This window comes from Molossus molossus, unplaced genomic scaffold, assembly GCF_014108415.1.
Source record: "Molossus molossus isolate mMolMol1 unplaced genomic scaffold, mMolMol1.p scaffold_m16_p_23, whole genome shotgun sequence".
NCBI classification, from domain to species: Eukaryota; Metazoa; Chordata; class Mammalia; order Chiroptera; family Molossidae; genus Molossus; species Molossus molossus.
This window is the reverse complement of record NW_023425359.1, coordinates 24,620,946-24,641,362: the sequence shown is the minus strand read 5'-3', so window position 1 is coordinate 24,641,362 and position 20,417 is coordinate 24,620,946. Positions and strand designations below refer to the sequence as shown.

General features: G+C 55.5%; 1 protein-coding gene across 2 annotated transcripts in view; it reads right to left on the bottom strand.

Annotated features, from left to right (window-relative positions):
* NR5A2 (nuclear receptor subfamily 5 group A member 2) overlaps nucleotides 1–17,166 on the bottom strand; it is an 82,441-nt gene extending 65,275 nt beyond the window's left edge. Inside the window, exons 1-4 of one of the 2 annotated variants that reach the window (XM_036277539.1) lie at nucleotides 16,894–16,957; nucleotides 7,178–7,315; nucleotides 3,378–3,496; nucleotides 1,753–1,894 (exon numbers count right to left, since the gene is read on the bottom strand). In XM_036277539.1, coding sequence (XP_036133432.1) covers nucleotides 1,753–1,894; nucleotides 3,378–3,496; nucleotides 7,178–7,315; nucleotides 16,894–16,957 — 463 coding nt within the window. Of the gene's footprint in view, nucleotides 1–1,752; nucleotides 1,895–3,377; nucleotides 3,497–7,177; nucleotides 7,316–16,893 lie in introns of both variants that reach the window. The other variant, XM_036277540.1, reaches the window with a different exon arrangement.
* Nucleotides 17,167–20,417: the final 3,251 nt, after the last annotated feature.

Below are 20,417 nucleotides of genomic sequence, written 5' to 3'. Positions count from 1 at the left end.
ATTGGCAAGGAAGTATGAGTAGGCACCGAAGTGACTTACAGTTATGAAAGCATACTCTTCCAGGCAAAGAAATGCAACTTTTTTCTTTTATTAAGAAAAAACAAAAAATAAAATCAAATGACATCCTAGGAAATCACACATTTTTACCATTTTATTTTCTGGTTTTCTTACTGTAATAAGACTCGATCATCATATTTGGCTTTTGAAACATTAAGTGATTACTGATAAAGAAATTAATAAACATCAGTAACTTCCTTTCAAGGATCTTTTCTTAAAAGTAATATGGACGTAACCATCCTAAGGTAACCAAAGTGGCTGCTTCTATCAGGAAGGAATCTATTAGCAATTCAGCAGATTTATTAGGAATTTGGGGTATTCCTATCAAGTCTGGTTTCCACATAACAGAAAAACTCCAAAGACAACTAGCCTGTGCGGCTCAGTTGGCTGGGCGTTGTCCTGTGCACCAGGAGGGCGCCTGTTCAATTCCTGGTCAGGGCACCTACTGGGGTTGTGAGCTTGATCCCCAGTAGGGGGCGTGCAGGAGGCAGCCCCTCGATGTATCACTCTCACATAGATATTTCTCTCTCTCTCCCTCTCCCTTCCTCTCTCTAAAAATCAATGAAATATCTTAATAAAATAAAATGCGCTCCCATTCCTGGCACGTCCATGACACATACTGCTCATTATTACTCTATGTGCAGTAGATTTCATCAGCGGGAAGTCCGTGGGTGAGAGTCTGAAGAAGAGGGGTGCACCACAGCCGTCCATGAACTAGCAGTTAGTGCAGTGGTCACACCTGCCCGTCTGCACACTGGAAACCCTGCTCTGCCCTGCCAGCGTCACGTTTCATGTGGCTTTAGAGGATGCACACGGCGTTCCTGAGAGTTCATTATTTTTCATGTTTCCCTCTCCTCCACTTTTATTTATTTTATTTTATTTTATTTTTCAGGCTCAGTTATTATCTTAATTTTGAAAAGCTCTTTCCCACACTATGCAAAATGACACTCACCATGAGAACCCCTGTTGACAATGAAAGGTGTTGATCCTGTCCTGGCCGGTTTGGCTCAGTGGTTAGAGCGCTGGCCTGCGGACCAGAGAGACCCGGGTTCGGTTCCCCCTGAGGGCATGTACCTCGGCTGCAGTTTGTCCCCAGCCCTGGTTGGGGTCATGTGGGTGGCAACTAGTCGATGTTTCTCTCTCTCGCTTTGTCCATCTCTCCCTCCCGCTCTATCTGAAGATAAATGCAAAATGTGTCCTCGGGTGAGGATAAAAAAAAATGAAGGGCGTTGATCCTGGCTGAGGAATCATGCAATTGATGATTATACTTATGATAAGCACACCTACAGCTTTAAAAACAAGATTCCAACCAAACTTCCACTAGGGCATTCTGATTCAAAAACTCCGATTAAGGATTATTTTTTTTGCAAATTATTTTTATTTGTTCTCAGTCGAATCGCCTGAGTCTTGTTTTTGTCTAACCTGCTTTTATTTTTAAAGTCAGGCGCAGCTATTCCACAAACAAAACAGAGGTTGGGGTGGTGGTGGAGAGGAGACACAGCTCTGATATTAACATATTTTCTCCTGGTTGATTTCACAAGGGTTAAAATGAAACTCAGGCCTATTGTTACATCATTGTCAACAGCAGTTAAAAGACTAGGAAAACAATGTTACTGTGTTATAAGTACAACCTTGTTTTAAATTCTATGTCCTTGGAGGTGAACAGGCGGTAAGGGGTGTTTAGAAGAATCTTACCTTCTAGCTTCATTCCCACACTCAGACACTTTTGAAATCGACAGTAAGGACAACGCTTCCTCTGTGTTTTGTCGATCTGACAGTTCTGGTTCTCTATACATGTGTACCTTTTATTGTTTTGGACTGTTCGCTTAAAAAATCCCTGCAAGACAGAGAAAACAGTGAGACGTACTGTAAATCTAACACCCTTCTCTCCCATGGTTTGATTTTAAGGAAATCGATAGTAAATCTTCTCATCACACCCTTTGGGCCCTTCTGTAGGTCTGTGGGTTGTTTTCCATTTTAACAAGATCAACCCTCCCCAGCAGGGCCAGGTCCTGGTGGGGCTGTCTCCGGCCTCAGAACTCTATTCCTGAAGAATGATATCCAATCCTGGGAAGGTCTGGCTACACACCATTTCATCTCAACAGTCAGAGAGAAAAATACCTTCTATATTGACCAGTGCCCCCCACCCCATGTCCACATAGAGGTCGCGCTGGGGACCTGTTCTTACGGAGTCGGACACAATTTCAGTGACAAACTGCTGAAAAGGACCAGTGGAAAAACTGACTAGCAGAACATCTCAGATCTTTCACAAATGTCAACATTAGGTAGTTAAAAGCAAAAGGATTTAAAGAGTAAAAATGGGAAAATGTTCATAATTCCCCTGGAATGCGTTCCAGTATGAGAACTCGGTAAAAAAAGAGGAAGAAAAAACAGTGGAACAAATGCGAGAACTGACGTTTAACACCCAGGGTATGTTCTGACGTCTCAGGGAAAAAATGCATCAAAAATAAAACTGCTGTCTTTATCCTACAGTACCAGTGTGGCCAGGATGCTATAGTCTTTCTGTTTACCCTCCCAGCCACAGAGTGAAAAATCTTACGTCGTTATGGAGAATGAAGGGATTTTCCCGGCAGTGGTTTAAGTAATTGCACTGAGCCTTCTACTTAAAAAAAAAAAAAAAAAAGTTGAAAAACAGGGAGTATCAAATTTACTGGGAATATATAAAAAGAGACCCTTGATGTCGAGTTGATATTAGTCACAATATCATATGTTTCAGCTATTGATTCCGTCCATTGAAATCGATCGTATATTTATGGAAACCACTCTATTGTAAACTAAGACCTGGCTTCTTGTTCTTCACGATATAAATTTCCAAGAATCTTCACAATTATTTTTGGAGTAAATCAGGGTGAACTCGTGCAGTTGGGAATTTAGACTTTTATGTCAGAGGATAACAAACGTCTGGAAGCGTAGCACAGGGCGCTCTGGCGGGAAAAGGTATTTGGGAAATACTTTGTCATGGCTCCTCCAGAGAACAGCCTTAAATATATATAAGTCAAGCAAAATCAATATTTAGGACTGTTAGTAATAGAAGCCTTTCTACAGCTACATCACTCCACCACAATAAAATATTTTAAGGCCACGGCAAAGTTTTCTAAACAGCATAAATTTCTTTGCCTTTTGAATTAAACCAGACCCATATTTCTAAAAATCGTCTCTGTAGGTCCAACTCTTTCTCTCTCCCATTTTTAAATTGAGTCTTAAAAAGACAGCCTCCATTCGGCCGGCTTTCACCGGCCACCCAGTGGTTTATGGGGGGTTCTGACGCCCTGGTTCTCGGGAGCCACGTGCAAACACACCTTGCAGCTCTCACAGGTGAGGAGCCCATAGTGGTAGCCGGACACTTTATCTCCGCACACCGGACACAGCTCCTCCAGGTCTTCATCGTAGGAGTAATTCACCATTTTAAACTGAGACACTGGAAGAGAAGAGAGTGGACACAGGGGGCCAGTTAATTCGCCAGGTAGGCTTCCATCCTGCAATGAGAATCAGGGTGGTGACTGTGGGCCAGCACCATCCAGGGAAAACACGAAATAAAATACAAATAATGTGTGCCCAGGCGCTCTTTAGAGAACCTCTCCAGAGAAAGGAAAACGTCGCTCGGCATCAAGAGGCATGCAGCTCACGTAAACATGTTTTAAATTTAAAAACAATTCCAACGTCTTCTGTTAGACGTGTGTACACGGACCGAGGCTGAACACAGTCTGCAAAGCAGCCAATCAGACTAGAAGCAGAAACGGCCTGAAATGAACAATTTCGAGTTTCTTTGAAACTCCCTTAAAAGTTTCAAAAATGTCACCTTTGCCCGAGGGACAGAAACAAGCACACCCCAAATCCCCGACTCCTGCCGGGACACGGGCAGCGAGCACCTCAGCCCTAGGAGGAGCCAGTGGGGACTGGCCAGCCCCTGGCTGAGAAACCCCAGCCCCAGAAACCCGGTTCCCAGCATCCCCTCTCCCGACAGCCAGCGGGAGCTCTTGATTGGGGTCCTTCCATCTCCGCACCTTTGAAAACCTCCTGTAAAAATGAAAAGAAAAAAAAGGAAAACCGCCCAAACGAAAAACAAAAAGAAAAACAAACAAACAAACAAACAAAAAAACAGAGGAAAAGAGACCAGGAGAGTTTGGTTTCGAAGCCAAGCACTGAAGTCCCGTAATGAACTTCACATGTTCTCGGTCGTCAGGGCAAAATATAAACACCCCGAGATCGCCCTGTTCAAGTTAAGCCGAAATCGGGCCGCGGACCTCCCCGCGGGGATCCGGTGACCGCCTTCCTGGGATGGAGCCCCGCCGAGCGTCTCCGGTCAGCGACCGTGGATAATCCGTGCACAGAAGGGCAGTGGCCGGAGGGGCCCCGGATAGTACCTGGTCGGGTCCCTTGCTGAGACTCCGCGTCCACGCGGCGGGAACGGGTCGCGCAGCCCAGCCACCGCGCGCCCTCGGGCACCGTCCTGTGAACCCCCGGGGCGCACTCGCCTCTCGCCGGTTGCTCAACCTCCGCTAACACAGGCGCGCAAACACCGACTCCGTTTGTTTTAAGTTAATCAGTGGCATTTGCTGGGGGCGGGATGGGGTGGGGGGAGGGGAACAGATGACCGGGCAAAAGTTTCCTGATTTGTTTACCAAAAAGGAAAGAGAGAAGTAGCCGCCCCCCAGCTCCAAAGTACCGGGCCACTCTATCTCCAGGGTAGCTTCCCTGCCCGTGACTTGTTCCCCCCGCCCCCCACCTTTACTTAAAAGTTCTTTCTTTTTTTTTCCTGTAAGGCTTCTGCGGGCTCCAGAAAGGGCCGTGCGGTGGGGGTGTCACTGCGATTCTTGGTGGCCGGGCCGAGCGCCGCGCACTGGGGCTGAGTCTGGGGACTGGGAGAAAAGGGTCCCGCAGAGCCAGACGCTGGCTCCCAGCGGTCCTCCAGCGGCGCCAGCCTGGGTCCCAGCCTCAGGGGCCGCGCTCCGGTTTTGAGAACCAGGGGCTTTGGGAAGGTGGAAGGTTGGAGACATTCGAATGTAGTCCCGTCTCTCCTGAAACTCGTGACTATTATGTGAGGCATGTTTTAGGGACGAAAGAAGAGTGGACTGTACTAAGTCTGTTCTTTTCCACTCTGCCCTCCAACAAAGTCAACTGTAACTTCACACCCAGGGCACCACAGGCCCCGGCTTACAGGGGACTCGCGGCTCACTGCGGGGATCCCACTGAAAAGACCAAGGCTGGGGTGGGGACCCTCTTGGAAAATTCGAAGACGGAGGCCAAGCTGGGAGGCAGTGGCGGCTATGCGCGCGACACCGGAGCGTCTTTCAGAGACTCGGGTGCTGTAACCCAGGTAAGCCTTTGGAGAGCGGGGTCCGTCAGGGCAAAGCCGTCCCCATCTTGAAAAAGTAGAGGGGACGGTAGGGCCTTGGAAAGCTGGGCCCGCCGAGAAGTTTCCCCTAAGTTGGGCGCGGTGCTGTCTTGGGAAGCAGCAGCCGGTTCTCCCCACGGGTCGGATTGTGGCACATGCCAGGCTGAGACTGGAGTAAACGTGGGAATGGGGTCACCGTCCCCAGGGGCTCCTCTCGGACCCAATGGCGCTTCCCAGCGGCTCTGGAGCCCAAGGCTGAGCGCAGGCCAGCGGCTCCTCTGCAGCCCCGGACACGGGAAGGGAACTCTCTGCGCTGGGGCCCTAGGTCCTGGCAAGAACGCCCCTCTCAAACTTTAGGAAGAAAATGTTACAGTGGAATTTCCCTCCCAACTCCCCCCCAAACCCTTCTTCCTGCCTCCCGGACTTCAGGCTCCGGCGTCTCCGGGGGTCCCTCGGAAACCCACGTGCCAGGACCAGAAGCAGAAACTTCCCTTTTGGACCCAAGAACCGCGCCGCCTCACGGCACCCAAAGGGTCCTCTCTCGCGACTGCTGGTAGCTGAGGGTCCCCAGATCGGCTTCCCCGCCCTGCGTCCCCATGTCCCCACTGCGCGGGGGACCCCGGCGACCTGCAGGAAAGGCCTCTTTGGGCCAACCGGGTTCCCTCCGCAGCCAACCCATAAGTTGGTCTCAGGAGCCTCGGCCCAGGGGCCTTCCACAGCCCTTCCTGGAGAGCTGAGGAGACCCCAGAATCTCGGAGGGGTAACCCACCCCCAGGCCTGCCGCACGCCTTTCTGCCACCCAGTTTTCCTAGAGCGGCCTGCGACGCCAGGCCCCGGGCGAGTGCCGTGCGCACCAGCCTTGAACTCTGCTCCCGACACCTCCCGGCCCTTCCAAGTTCGCTCGCGGGGAAGGCAGGAAGGCTCTAAGACCCCAGGCTCGCCTGCGCACACACCCTGCGCGCGGGAAGGGGCGAGGGTGGAAAAGCGCCCGAGGCGCTTCTGAGTTTGTTCCCGCCCCGGCCCGGGGCACGGGGCGAACCGAAGGGCTTCCTACCGCCGGCGCGGAGCGCTGTTTGGGAATGCGGTAAAGGCCCAGCGCCGGTCACTGGCTTTATTTTAAAGCAACCGGGAGCTGGGAGCTGCAGAATGTACACAGGACCCCTGGTGTCCCATTCTCTGGCTGCGACAGGCTCCAAGCGACACCGTCCTCCCCACCCCCATACACCCGCTGGACCCGCGCAGGGCATGGGGTTGGGGCCACGTTTGCTTCTTCAGTTCTGCCCGCTCTTCTGAACTTGCCTGGGTCGGAACCAGTTCCCGGGGTGCGCACTTGGGCTTTGGGGTGCCCACCTGCACTCCAACACCTAAGACAATCCTTGCCCGGGGTCACCGTCCCTTGCTGCAGGTGACTGTCCTGAGCGGAACGTTCTTCCTCCACACTCGCGCACCGGTTCTCTCCACACCGCTTCCGGTGCCCGAGAACCCGCTCGGGTTCCCAGCGAGACACTCCCTCCCGTTCGCAACCGCCTTCAGCCTGAACCCGCCCGCTCGGCGGCCAGCGAGCCGAGCTTCTCTCCTCTTAGTAAGAAGCGGCCCAGGAGGCGTTGCTCGGAAAACGCCCGTCGCGCACTGTCCTAGGGCCACAAACTTTCCCGGCTGGGGAGGCGGCCTGCGCCGCGCGGCCCGGCCCGGCCCGGCCCGGCCCCTCCAGGCGCGCGGAGCCGGCGCGGTGGCCGCGGGAGCCTGAGCGCGGCGCCTGCTTACCTTGCATGTTTTCCGGCATCTGCCCCCGGTCCCCATGCGATCGAGCCAGTCCCGGGGCTTCCGTCTCCACTTTGGGCAGCATGACAAGGCGGCTGCGCGTGCGGACAGGGGCTTGGGGTCCGTCCGGAAGCCCCGCACCTGGACGCCACCGCAGAGATTCACCTCCGGCGGGGAGAAGGAAGGGGCGCCAGGGGGTCCGCTCGCCCGCCTGCTAGCAGGAGCGTGCCTCCGCCTCCTCCGGGGCTGCGAGTCCGGACCCCTGCGCCGCGTCCAGCCCTGCAGCCTCGAGCTGCCCCCGAGCCGCGAGGAGGAGACAGGGCTTGAGACCCGGCGGAGTCGGCGCCCGGGCGCGTGGGCTCGGCTCTGCGAGGGCGGAGGCGGTGGCGGCGAGGGCGCAGCTGCCCGGGGCGCGGATCCGGACGCGCCGGGCTCCGGGCGCAGAGCGCACGCAGGCGGCGGGAGAGAGGTGTCGCGGCTGCGGCGGCGGGGCCGCTGTCGCTGCTGCGGGACGACTCAGCGACTCCCGCCCTCCGCGCGCCGCGGGCTCAGGATCCGCAGGGGTCTCTGGCGCTCGCTGCACTTCGCTCCGCTCCGCACCTTCCCCGTCCCTGCCCCCTGGCGCGAGCAGACACAAGTGAGGAGTGTGAGGTCCCACCTCGCTCTCCCGCCTCCTTCACGCCTCCCGCGGGCCCCGGAGCTGCCCGTGCAGCCCGAGGGTGCCGGTGCTGCCAGGGAAGAGGGACCAGGGCGAGAAGGGAGGTGAGTGGGGCGGGGGAAGGGAAGCGGGGATTAGGGCTGATGACAGTGACTGGGAACGCGGGTTCCGGACTCGGGTCGGACCCCAGCTGCCAGCCAATGAGGAGTCGGCGCACGCCCGTCCCCGCGCCTGCCCCAACCTCTTCACCCCGCCTCGCCCCCTCCCACCGCACCCTGGCCCTGGGCGGGGGACGTGGATGCTTCCGGGTCTTACAGCGGGCGAGAGGCGACCTCTGTCTGAGCGCGGCGGCGCGGCTGGGAGGCTGGGGCGGCGATTCTGAGAGCTGAGGGGCGGCCGAGGGGGAGCCGAGAGGAGGGATGGGGTGTGGGGGTGCGCCCTGGCCTGTACGTCGGGTGAGGGGCTGAGGGGGGAGGGGCTTGAGCACCCATTTCAACAACCTGAGCGGGAAAGATGTAGAATTGCGTTGGCTGCTCTTTCCAGAAGCCGAGCTGGCCACCTCGCCAGGGTCTCGCGGCTCCATTCCGAGACACCCAGCCCGCGTGGGTCCGGGCACCACGGCGTGGCCGGGGCGGGACAAGGATGTCTCTGAGTGTTCACTCACTCGCCGGAAATTCGAAGAACAGCCACCCCGTTTCCCCTCTGTCCCAGTTCCTTCAGTCACTTACAAACGCCCCACCCCCCACCCCAAGATGATCTTGGAGACAGACTTCCCAGGTTTTGGTGCGCTGTGCCCCGGGCGCACGCACACGTCAGTCTGGACTTCCCTCTTTCGTTCTGGTGTCTGGGGGACCGGCCGCAGGAGGCCCAGAGGCCCAGCACTTTTGCAGAGTTTTAAAGAACCATCTGCGAGGCGAACTCCTCGGCCACCAGCCCAACCACATCGTCCACGTTTTCGGATCTCATCCCAGCGAGAGGAAAACATGGTGCTGCGGCCTCCTGGCGGCATAGGCAAGGCCGCAGAGTTACTGCTGCAGCCGGAGAGTTGCCACAGTCCGCGCAAGAGGGGGCGCGGTAGAAGCTCAGAAGAGCTGAGTTTATTCCGTTTGAGTGGCACAGAGACCGCACCTTCGAGCTGCTGCGCCAGCCCCGATGAACTGAGGACCCTACCCGCAGCTCTGCATCGGGACACCGGATACCATGGGGTTGCCCACCACCGAAGCCTGGAGACAGGAGACTGGCCTCCGCACGGACTGGCCACCATGCTCCTCTGGGTTCAGAATCTGTTCCTGAACTTTTAGTAGCGGTGTCAGGTTTCATGGAAACATTTACACCGGGGGAGGGGGCTGCCCACTAGTTTGCAAGGAGGAGTGTGGGCCCTGGGCCTGAAGTTGTCCAAATGAGCTGCCTTTCAGATGCTCAGATGTTCCTAATAGTATCAAGTGACCCTGTCAATCCATTTTCAGCAGCAGGAGATGGCTGTGGTTTGACTATCACTGTGAATTAAGAATCCGTGTCTATACCAGAACAGAAGTTCATTTCAGGGCTCCTTGTGGAGTCGTGAACTGTGAAGGCCAGTTTAGTACAAAGCCTTCACGTAAGGACAGTGTCCCGCAGCTATGGGGACTCCAGATTCTGGGTCCTCTGGTGGGAGGGGCAGGAGGCAGAAGTAAAAAGAATTGAAAGAAGCAGAAAGGGTCTGACAGGACCATGTCTGTGTCACACGGCCAAACACCTTGTCTAGACTTGAGGCTGAGTCAGACCCAACCAAGGACTTTAACTTCAGTAGTCACCAGAGATGCTCTTAAGGCCAAGCCAGCGTGCCCCCATCACACCCCCAGAGATGGGGACTGAGGGTGGTCAAGGACAGCTGGCATCCAGTCATCTCCTCACAAAGCAAGAGGGGCAGTGGGGGGCAAGTAGCTGCTGAGGCCAGGTTGCAGAAATCCATGCCCCCCAAAGCAACGCAGGTCTTCTCATCCACAAAAGGTCTCCCCTGAAGCCCCAGTCCAGGCTGACTCAGCACAGCCCAGGAGCAGTGATGGCCAAGGGGGTCTGGAGCGAGGAAGCTTTGTTTCCTGAGGACCACAGGCCTCCAGCTCCAGGGAGGGGGACCTCCCAGGGCCAGCCCCACTCAGATCGCCTCGGCACCTCGGAACCCCGCCTTCCGTGTTTCTCCCACTGGAGTTGGTTCTTCACAGAGAGGGCCCAACTCACCTTGTGTGGGTCACCTGGTGGTGGTGGTGGACTCCCAAACCCTGGGCGGATGCGGAGGGCGGCACAGTACCTGGCTCCCCACACTCCATGCCTCAGGAGCGCCTCTCCCCATCCCCACAAGGAGCACTCACTCTGGTCTCCTGACTTCTCATTTTTGCTAGGTGTCCCCCCCTTCCCCGCTGGAGCCAGACCGCTTGCCCTGTGCCCTGTGACAAGTCTGGGCATCTCCTAGAACAACCACCTCCAAGAGCTGAGGGGAGGAGCCTGCGCTGCCCCGCTGGGGAATGGAAGGCGGCTGAGCTGGGGAAGGGGTGGCGGGGACAGGGTCTGTGTGGTCTACTGGCGGTGGCCTGGACTGACGGACAGATGCACAGACCGGTTTGGGGTCTCCCCAGTGGGCAGAACCCCACCCTGCGCCGGGACACCACCCAATGATGGGGACAAGCTCAGTAATCCACTCGGATACGGGACATGTAACTGGTGTGGGTCTGAGTGTCTTGCCTGCGCTCTGGCCAACTCCGGGCAAACTTCCCTCCTCTGCCCTCCGCGCCCCACGCCCCCCTCCCCCCCTTTCAGACTAGACTGGCCTCCAGGGCTCAGCCTGGCGGCTCCTACAGTCTGAAAGCGTTGATTGACGGTTGCAATTATAAAGGCTGATGGCTCCGGGAGGCTCCCGCAGCCTTGATGAGCGGGAGCGCGGCCCTAGAATATTTTATCCCGGCTCAGCCCCGCGCTGCGGCCGCACGCCCTGCTCACCCGCGGGCTGCAGCCCAGGAGGTCTCGCACTCTCCACCCGCGAGGAGCACCTCGGGCCTCCCTCCCCGCCGGCAGAGCCGGGAGCAGCCTGCCCTTGACCTGAGCCACACGCTGCCGGCTGCAAAGGGACACAGCGCCAAGGTCCTCGGGATGGTCCCAGTCTCCTGGGCCCGGCAGACGCGTGTCCTCGGAAGACGGAGCGGCAGACCCGTCTCTCCCGCGGGCCTGGGATGGGGAGAAGCCTCGCACCCCCCCTCCACCCACCGCGAATCTGCATCCTTTGCAACAATGTCTAAAGCCTTCTCCAGTCCTGCTTGGGGTTTTTACACGACCACGACAATTCGTTACTTTTCTCATAACACGTGTCTACTTTGTTGCCCAGACTTGTTTCATAAAGTCTCTAGAAGAATCCAGAAGCCACTGATCAGCCCCCAGACCTGGGCTCGCGGGACTTACCCGCCCCGCCCCCTCGGAAAGCCCACCAGGAGCACTTTGCCTTTCTCTGGAAATGAGTTTAGCGAGAACCCCCAGTCGGCTCCGGTTCCGGGCTGGCTCGGGGCTGGGCTGCCGCCGCCTCCGGGCTCCCTGCCCCGTAATCCCCAGAACTTGATTTTAAGCAAAGAGGAATTAAATGTCAGCTCAGACCCATAAATGTCCGAGGCTTTGAAGAAATGAACTTGGGTAGGTGAGAAGTGCCTGGTTTAAAACAAACTCCCTTTCTGCTGCGGTGCGAGCAAGCACAGGGCCGCTGTCGGGGCGCCGCGGTGCTGCGGGGATACCTCCGCGGACGGAGGCCCCGTCTTTCCTGGGGCGGAACCAGGGTGACGCCCGGACCTGGCGCCTCCAGGGCCACCTCCCCCTCTCCCCCCGCACACCTCCCACCCTGGCCTGGTGGGAAAGGGGAGGTTTGGGAGTTTGGCCCGGAGGATTCGACCTGCAGCTTTGGGGAGCAAGGCTTCCCCGCAGGCCTTGTGGACTTTATTTCCCCCGGGGCGCGCAGAGCTCACCCCGGAGCCCGGCGCATCCCGCCCTGGGAGCCGGTGCCCTTCGGAGTGAGGGGGAGACGGTGCTGCGGGGAGACAGTGCCGGGCAGGGGGGCCAACGCGCCCACCTTCTCCTCCTCGGATTGAAAGAGATGGGCAGCAGCTCCAGCTCAGAACTGGAACCCCTCCCGCAGCCTTCGGACAAGTGACGCTCTGGAGGAGGACCCGGGCCACCAGCGCTCAGTGCCGCGCGCGGAGCACTTGGGTGCCATTTCCCCGGTCCCACGCCCCTCCTCAACCTGGACCGCGCATTCCGGGCCAGCGGTCACCCGAGTCCCGCCAAACTGCAGCTGTTCCGAGGGAGCACTCCCGAACTCCTGCGTCTGGCCGCGCTGGCTGGACCACGGGGCTCCCCAGCCAGGGGTCGCTGGTTCTCCAGATCAAAGAGAAACGGCGCCAGAGCTGTAGCCTTGAGCTTCCGAGTCCCTCTCGGACAGCACTGACTGTATGTGAAGGCGGGGACCTGCGGGGGGCCTCCACCCCCGGGCGGGGGGAAGTGGTAGGGTTGCTTTGGGGTTGGGCTGTCGGCTCCCTTCCAACCTGCAGGCAATTTTTGAGACTTAAGCGATGGTGGCCAGCGGCGCGGCGGTGGGGGGTGGGGTGGGGGGGGTCCTGCCGCTTTCCTCTGGGTGTTTGGTCTGGAAACTGTGGGAAGTCGGTTCAGGGGCCCGGAGAGGGTGGGGGTGGGGGTCCCCAGGTTTTCTGTCCCATCCTGGAGGCTGGGCCTCCAGATCCCGTGATTGGAATCAGCACCCACTGTGACAAACAGTTGCATCAGGTGTGGGAACAGCATCCCAGCTGGAGACACGCCCGCATTTGTCAAAAGTGCTTAAGAAGGGTGGTGCGTACAGGGTCCCGGTCCCTGTCCCATCCCCCACAGCACCGCGGAGGTTCTTAGGGGAAATGTCCAGCGGTTTCCCTGCCTCGGGCAGACTCACTGCGACCTGAAATGCCCGTGAACGTCCCCCCACCGTCCGCAGCAGCCCTGCAGAGTTGCCGCCGGACGCGTGAAACGTCATCCAGACTGAAGCCCCGCAGCAGTGCTTCCCACCCTGCTGGGCCCGGGGCCCCCAGGTGCTGCCCCGCCCTCACGCCCTCAGAAATCTGCCAGGATCTTAAATCTGATCCCCCATGGAATGCAAAGGGGAGATCAGGAGCCTTTTACAAACATCTTCCTTAATCCCCAACGCCTTTCTGAAAGAACGTCTGAGTCCATCAACCTGTTTTACACCACAATCCCTCTCGTCCCAGGGCCCCAGGGCCGTCCTGCTCCCGGAGGACAGGGCGGGGCTTCCGCATCTGCCCCGGGCTCTGTCCCCAGCTCCCTCCCGAGCTGGGCGGCCGGGGGCCACTTGACCTTTCTGAGAGTTTCCCCAGTATGCCGGGGTCAGAAGTAAGTGCCGGTTGCAGTGAACGGAGCCGGGAAAGCAGCGTGAGAACAGGCCGCTCCCCCTGCTTCTCTCCCCTCGGTCGCCCAACTCTTCTCGGAGTAAGGAAGCTTCCGGAAGGAAATCAGTCACCGAGGGCGCCAAGGTCCTCCTGAAGGTCACAGTCTCCAGTGCCCCATACGGTCCTCCGGGACCAGTGGCATGGCCCCCACCAAACTGCTTCTGCGTGCCGTCCTCAGAGGATTTGGAGTTTAAAAGTTACAAATGTCTTCTCTTATCGATCTCACAGGAACACGCCTAGCAGAGCTTCCCAAAAGACGAAGAAAGGCGGCCTTTAGCACGTGTGTGACATTCAGCCTGAGGGTGTCCCCAGGCTCCCTCAAGCTCTCGGGTCACATCTCCCCCTCGCTCTGGGCCTCCCCAGTCACAGAGCTTCCCAGACTCCGGGAGCTCCTGGAAGCAAACTGGATTTCTCGGAGAAGACTGTTCCCAAAGGTGAAGAGTTGAGGCCCGTGACCCAGAGAAGTCGCCGTATCCTGGGGTAGGTTCTGGACTTGGGTGGCGTGACTCTCAGTGTTGCCCTTCGAGGGGCATCCCTGCGGTGTAGGCAGAAGGGCTGGGCCTCCAGGATGGAGCCTTCCCAGGGCCCTTCCCTGGCTCAGCTCAAGTTCAAGGCCGAATCCCAGATAGTCCTAGACATGTGTCTGGGTGCAGGGATCAGGGGAAAAGCATTTCCAAGCCTCTGTGCTCCCTTCTCCGTAAATCTCCGTTTATTTAAAAAAATTCTTTAACTGCCCTCAGGTCCCAATTGTGGAGACATGAGTGCCGTTTTCGGGGTGTGCTGGGGTGGGAAGGAGAGGAGGCAGCTGAGCTGAGCTTCCAGCAGCCAGGGTCACAGCCTGGGCCTGGGTGACTGTCACAGACTGCAAACAGAGTGCTGGAGGTCAGGGCGACCGGCTGTCTCACTCCGCTGCAGAGACCCTTGTGGGCACAGCTCCCAGAGGTGGTCACTGGAATAAAATCAGCAACTGTGTGTCCCATGGTGGGTTTGCAGACAGAACTCCCCGTGGCTAAGATGCAGTGTACACGGAACGTGGAACAGATTCCATAGGCGCCCCTCACTTCCCGGGTCCCAGGGATCCAGTGCAAGTGGCCACAGGCTTTCTGTTGGCACGTTGAGGAGGGCCCCGTGGACTTGCTACGGGACTTGTTTCCTGCCACGCAGATTCTCCCCTCTGCTGACAGGTTGGCTGCAGTTTGGCTTGCTCTGTTTCTCTCTTTCTCATGCATCAGTGCTGCGTGTCACCCAGTCCCTCACCATTGGGAGAAAGAGAAAACCTTAAGCTAGACACCGAGAATGTGGACAGTGGCAGAACTCTGCAGGAAGGCCTGGTTATGCCCAGTCAGCTGTTGTGTTACCCCACCCCGAAGGGTGATCACCTGGGGGGCAGAGGGAACAACTTGAGAGCATCTCCACTCCATGTTTCGCTGCCAGAGCAGACCTCTGTGCACGTTTGCCACGGAACCACCAGTGTGCACAGCAGAAAACTCATGCCCAGCTGGGACCTGCAGAGGCAGCTTTGAAATCAGAGGCCCAGCTGGTGGACACACTGGATTCATGTCCAGTTGGCAATGCTGACTGAGCTCTGCATACCCCGGGCTCAGTTTTGAGAACCACTCGGCACCCCAATCCCACGGCAAAGCTGCCGGGGGATCTCAGACTCCGTGCTGGTGGGTTCTGCTCAGTGGGCCTGCCTGGCAGTCAGAGCCCAGTTCAGGGGCAGCTCACCTTCAGGGGTGGGGGTCAGCCCCTTGGATTCAGCTGTTCAGTCTGATCACTCCACACTGGCCCCTCTTGCTCTCAGTCAGCCCTTTGGGTGACTCTGTCTAGACAAGAACCCCAGGCGGAGCGGCGCTCAGCACTCCTCAGAGGCTGCCCTGGACAGACGGACTCTGCGCGCAGCCGCCTCTGGGTGACAAAGATGTTGCAGACACAAAGATGTTGCAGACAGGCGCATCACAACTGCCTGCAGGGCTGCAGTACCGGGGAATGGGGAGCAGTGTACCTGGGCCCGGAAGGGGCGCACAAGATCCGACAGAGGTCTGTCTCCTCAACCAGAAAATTGCCTGCAATTTTGTCATCCTGGTTGGCACAGAGAAGCGCCTGGGAGGGTTTGGGGTGTTGGGGAGGCTGGCTGGGCACCTCCTTCGGTACTTTTGATCGAGGCTCAGTCCCTAGCAGTGTCTCCGGGTGGGCGGACGTCCTGCGGGTTCCCGGCCTCTGCAGCCCACGGAACCCGGGGGGGCAGGTGTTCCTTGAGCTCAGGACGGACCCGCGCAGCGCCCGCGCGACCCGCGGCAGCAGAGGGAAGTGCAAGCGCGCGTCCTCCCACCCGTGATCCTGTTATATCCACGCGAGGTCTGCGCGATCGGCGCGTGAGGTCTCGGGGCCTCCCCGCGCGCGCCGCCCGCGTCCCCGGCCGAGCGCGCTCTCGCCCGCTGCGCCCCTCGCGGCTGCCGCCTGGAGGGACTCGCGGGGCGAAAGGGATATGGAATCGTTGGGTGCTTCCCGGTGCCCCGCTCCCGTGCCCGGGTCTCCTTTTATCTGCGGAGCAATCGCTGCGCGGGGCACTCCGCGTGCCTTTCCGGGGTGTTCTCCGTCGGCACAGGACGTTTTGTGTTTTTTTTTTGTAACCATTTCCTCAATTGATATACTTTAGGGTGTAGTGAGCCCATAAAAAAGCAATCACGGTGCCGAGTGGGGTCAGCTGGTTATCAAGGGAGCAAGAGCCTTGGTTTTCCTCCTTGTCCCAAAGGAGGAACCCGGAGCAAAGGACAGGGCAGGCCCGGCCCCCCAAAACTGGGGACAGGAAGAGGGACAGACTCGCAAGAGACCAGTCATTACAGACCAGGGGGGCTCACTTCCCTCTGGCCCTTCCCTTTCGGCATTAATTGAATGTATTCTTACTGTGACATTTACAAATGTGTGACTCTCTTAGAAAGAAAGAAAGAAAGAAAGAAAGAAAGAAAGAAAGAAAGAAAGAAAGAAAGAAAGAAAGAAGAAAATCAGCTCTATGTACTTATGTTTGTAAAAACAGGAGTTCTAGTCATTGTTTTGAAATACAGGACAGTAACCCTCAACTTCTAACCCTTACCGAATGATAGTATGATTTCCTTTCTCTTTTCGCCGAACTTTCCTTTGCCAGAAAAACAGAAAGGCTTTCTGGACGCTCCACAGTGAATGGGACCGGCCCTGTGGCCTGCCTCTTGGCGGATATTTGAAACAAGTTTGACCCATGATCTGTTATCCCATATGGTTCACTTGTTTCCAGTTGTTCCCATTTCAACTTATTATTTGTGATGATGAAAAGTTATCAGCAAATATTAGGGATGAAGCTGATCAAGGTCCCTGGCCGTCGGAGGCTCATAGAATGATATCCCAAACCGTGGGTATGATGAGTACTATTTGAGATCTGCATTTGTTTTTTTTGGACGCCCAGAAAGATAAATGTGTCACGCATATATACGGGCTTTATGTGCTTTTGACAAACACAACAGGAAAAGCAGTGACTTGCACTACATGCAGCAATGAGATTAAATTGCGTAGATAACGTAAGAGCAGAATAACAGGTGATAAATGGAACACGTTGTACTTACCGGCAGGCGTAAGTCCATGCTTCAAAGATTCTTGTAAATCCCCAGGATCCGAATGAGAAGACATTCTTAGTGAGCGGATACGCAGACCCTTGGCTTACAGCAGAAATCATTGAGCACAGGAAAAATGCAGCTTGTCAGATGTTGTGGCCTTGGGCGAGAACACATCAGACTACAGTGACCCGTAGTGAAAATTAGGAAAAAGGGGAAAAAAAAAAAATCAAGAATTCAGAAAGTTAAGTTAAAACAAGTCTTCCCCTGGACTCTGCACTTTTTCCATCATCGGTGACCTGGTGTAAACCAGTTTCATGATGGTGTGTAATTGGGAGAATGGACACTTCTCATAGGCTCGGAGCGGTCACGTGACTCTCTGCAGGTTGATAAGAGGACCCTGTTATAAAGAGACAGCAGAAGAGATAAGAACTCTTGGCAGATAATGGCAAAGAAATGATTAACTCAGAAGTGGAGAAGTGTATGCAGTGCAGAGTGGGAGGCTGAGAGACTGACGGGTCAGGGGATCACAGCGGATCAAACCCCAAACCAGCTCAAATCCACCGGCTTGTGACATACTCCCCTGATGTCGTCACCTCTGCACAGAGGGGTCACCGTAGCTCTCCTGACCTCTGTCAATACATGTTAGATGATAACATTGGCGGATCCTGATTCCCTCAGTGATGCCTAGAGATATGATTGACACGTACAGGTAGCACTTCCAAGCTAAAAAGTGTGGTCATTTTTTAATTCATGTTTTGTCAAGGAGTGTTTTACTCACGCCCGTTCATCAGCTGAGGTGTTCACCCGAACTCGCCCGTGGATGGCTCAATGGATTGAAAGCACAGCCTATCTTTTTACCCCCAATAGAGGAAAACTTATCCTTGGAGGTTCATACTGGCACACTGATGAATGTGTGATACATTTTCCGTTGCGGAAAAGTCATTCTTTGCTTGGACCCATGGAAAAATATGGATCCCTTCTTACCATGAGATGGCTGTTACTCAATAAATAAGGGCAGTTTTAGGGTTTTGTGACTATCCCTGGTGTTCTTTAAAGTAATACAATCTGGATTCTTAGAGCAATATTTTCCAATATTGTTTTCTTGTGTGTTTCCATTTGGCTAATGAAACAAATGTGTGTGTGTGTGTGTGTGTATACGGACCTGATATTCCATTGGGAAAACTCAAAATGTTTATGTGCAGCATTTTCCCCATTGAAATTACATTTTGGGGGATTAGATTTGACTGCATTAAACAGGAAAACCAGAACACCAGTTTAATAAGGTTTAAATGAGACTTTTATTGCTCTCTTAGAAAAAGAAGTTCAGAGGTAGACAGTCCAGGCAGAGGGTGCGTGGCTCTCAAAGTTGTCCATTATGTGGTTCCTTTCCTCTTACTACCCTCCATGTCCTCGTGTCTCAAAGTAGCTGCTCCAGTTCCGGCCATCACTACCAGGAAGGGCCACATTCACTCATCTCATCAGAAGTCTTTACATTTGTTTTTTCTTTATTGATTTTAGAGAGAGAGGTAGGGAGAGAGAGATAAAAACATCAGTGAGAGAGAACATCGATGGGCCGCCTCCTGCACGCCCCCCACTGGGGATCTGGCCTACAACCTGAGCATGTGCCCTGACCGGGAATTGAACTGACCCTCTTGGTGCAGCGTCGACGCCCAGCCACTGAGCCGCATTGGCCAGGCAACTTGATCTGTTCTAAAAATACATCTCTGTGTGTATTTTTGTGAAATCAGGGGTATGGAAGAAATCTGAATTGGATTAAAATACACGATATCTTCATTCGGTGACTATCAGGAGCTATTTCCCCCTCGGAGGTAAAATGGGTGACATGCTGACATTCTGTTTGTGAGTAGAAGCTTCTCCTGGTCTCCTGTCCTCCCTCGTGGGAGCCTGGGGCTCCTGTTCGGAGATGAGCTGGATCCTTACCATTGGAGCCACCATTTGGCTGCTGTTATGGCTTCATCTGGTGACACAAATGTCAAGATTACGTGAGAGTGTACTCTCCTACACCTCGAGGATACGTCATCGGATGGCTAGCAGACAGGTTTCTGGGGAAACCATGAAGGTAGGTAGTTTTAAACTGGTGCTGGGCTCTGGCTGGTGTGGCTCAGTGGTTGAGCGTCGACCCTGCACCAAGAGGTTGCCAGTTCAATTCCTAGTCAGGGCACATGCCCAGGTTGTGAGCCCGATCCCCAGTGGGGGGCGTGCAGGAGGCAGCCCATCGATGGTCTCTCTCATCAGTGTTTCTATCTCTCTCTCTTTTGCACTTCTTCTCTCTCTAAAATTAATAAAGGGAAAAAAAAACCCTGGTGCTGGGTAATCCTGGCTGTCTGTGAAGGAGCCTGGGATACCCGTGGTTTGCCTTTCAACTCCAAGTCCTTGTGCACACGTGACCCGCCCAGCCTGCGTCACCGTAACACCATGGTGGGTTCTAGTTGCTGAGATTCACCTTTTTTCTTGTAAGTATACACTGGATTTCAAAATGTGATTTTTATTGAAACCAACAATCTCTTCCCTCATTCTAGATGGAAACTCGGTAGGGGCCTATCTTTGTGTAGGCACATTTTCTACCGGCGATGACTTTGGAATCTGTGGGGCTTTTGTTCATGCCGAAGGGTTGGGTACACATTTGTCTTATCCAACCCAGGAAATAGCCTGGGCATCAAATCGTCTCAACGCACCGGTTCTCTGTGAGGAGCCAGGCGTGCGGCGTGGTGGGGATGCAGCCTCTCCGGGCGGGGAGCACGAGGCCGAGGCGGGAAGAGCCATGGTCAGGAGCGTGGGATTTGACATCAGGAAGTTCCGGGGTCCCGTCCCAGCTCTGCCCCTACTCCAGGGCCAAGTCATGCTTGACCTCTTTAAGCCTTGAATTCTTCATAATAAAAGTGACACAAATGATGGGCTCCCGTGGTGCTTTTATTCTTTATGAGAACGAGAAAGTGCTCGGTGCCGTGACTGTGAGGACTGACTGCATGCGTAGATGTAGAAGCCAGTGTGGGCGTGTGACTTGGGTCTGAGAGACACATCTTCCTTCATGGACTTCTGGAAGACGCACGCAAGTTTCCTTTTATACGTTGTCTTAGGGGTACTGTTGGCCACCCTACGGAAGACGTCACATCGGCTCATAAATCAACGCAATCATTGCGTGTCCTGCTCTGTTCTGGGCTTCCGACGAGACGGGATTATTTTACGAAAGGCACAGGAAACATCGAGGGCCGATAGATGGCATTACTGGATTCCGGATAACCCCGACCAGAACCTTCTAGAAACGCCATTTGCTGCTCGTCACTCCCTCCTTCTCCATGGCACCCACTGGCGTGTCCAGGGAGCAGCACATTAATGAGTTACTTGGTCTTTTGAAGCTTATCTTTCAGACGCAGAGACAGAGGTGCCCAGCGCTTGGTGAGAAAGGAGCAGATTTTTGTGAGCGAGGAGCTGGAGTACCGTTCGCATGTGACCCGAATGACAGGTGCCTGGAGCCCAGCCCCCGCCGCCGCCAATAAGGGATCCACACCCTC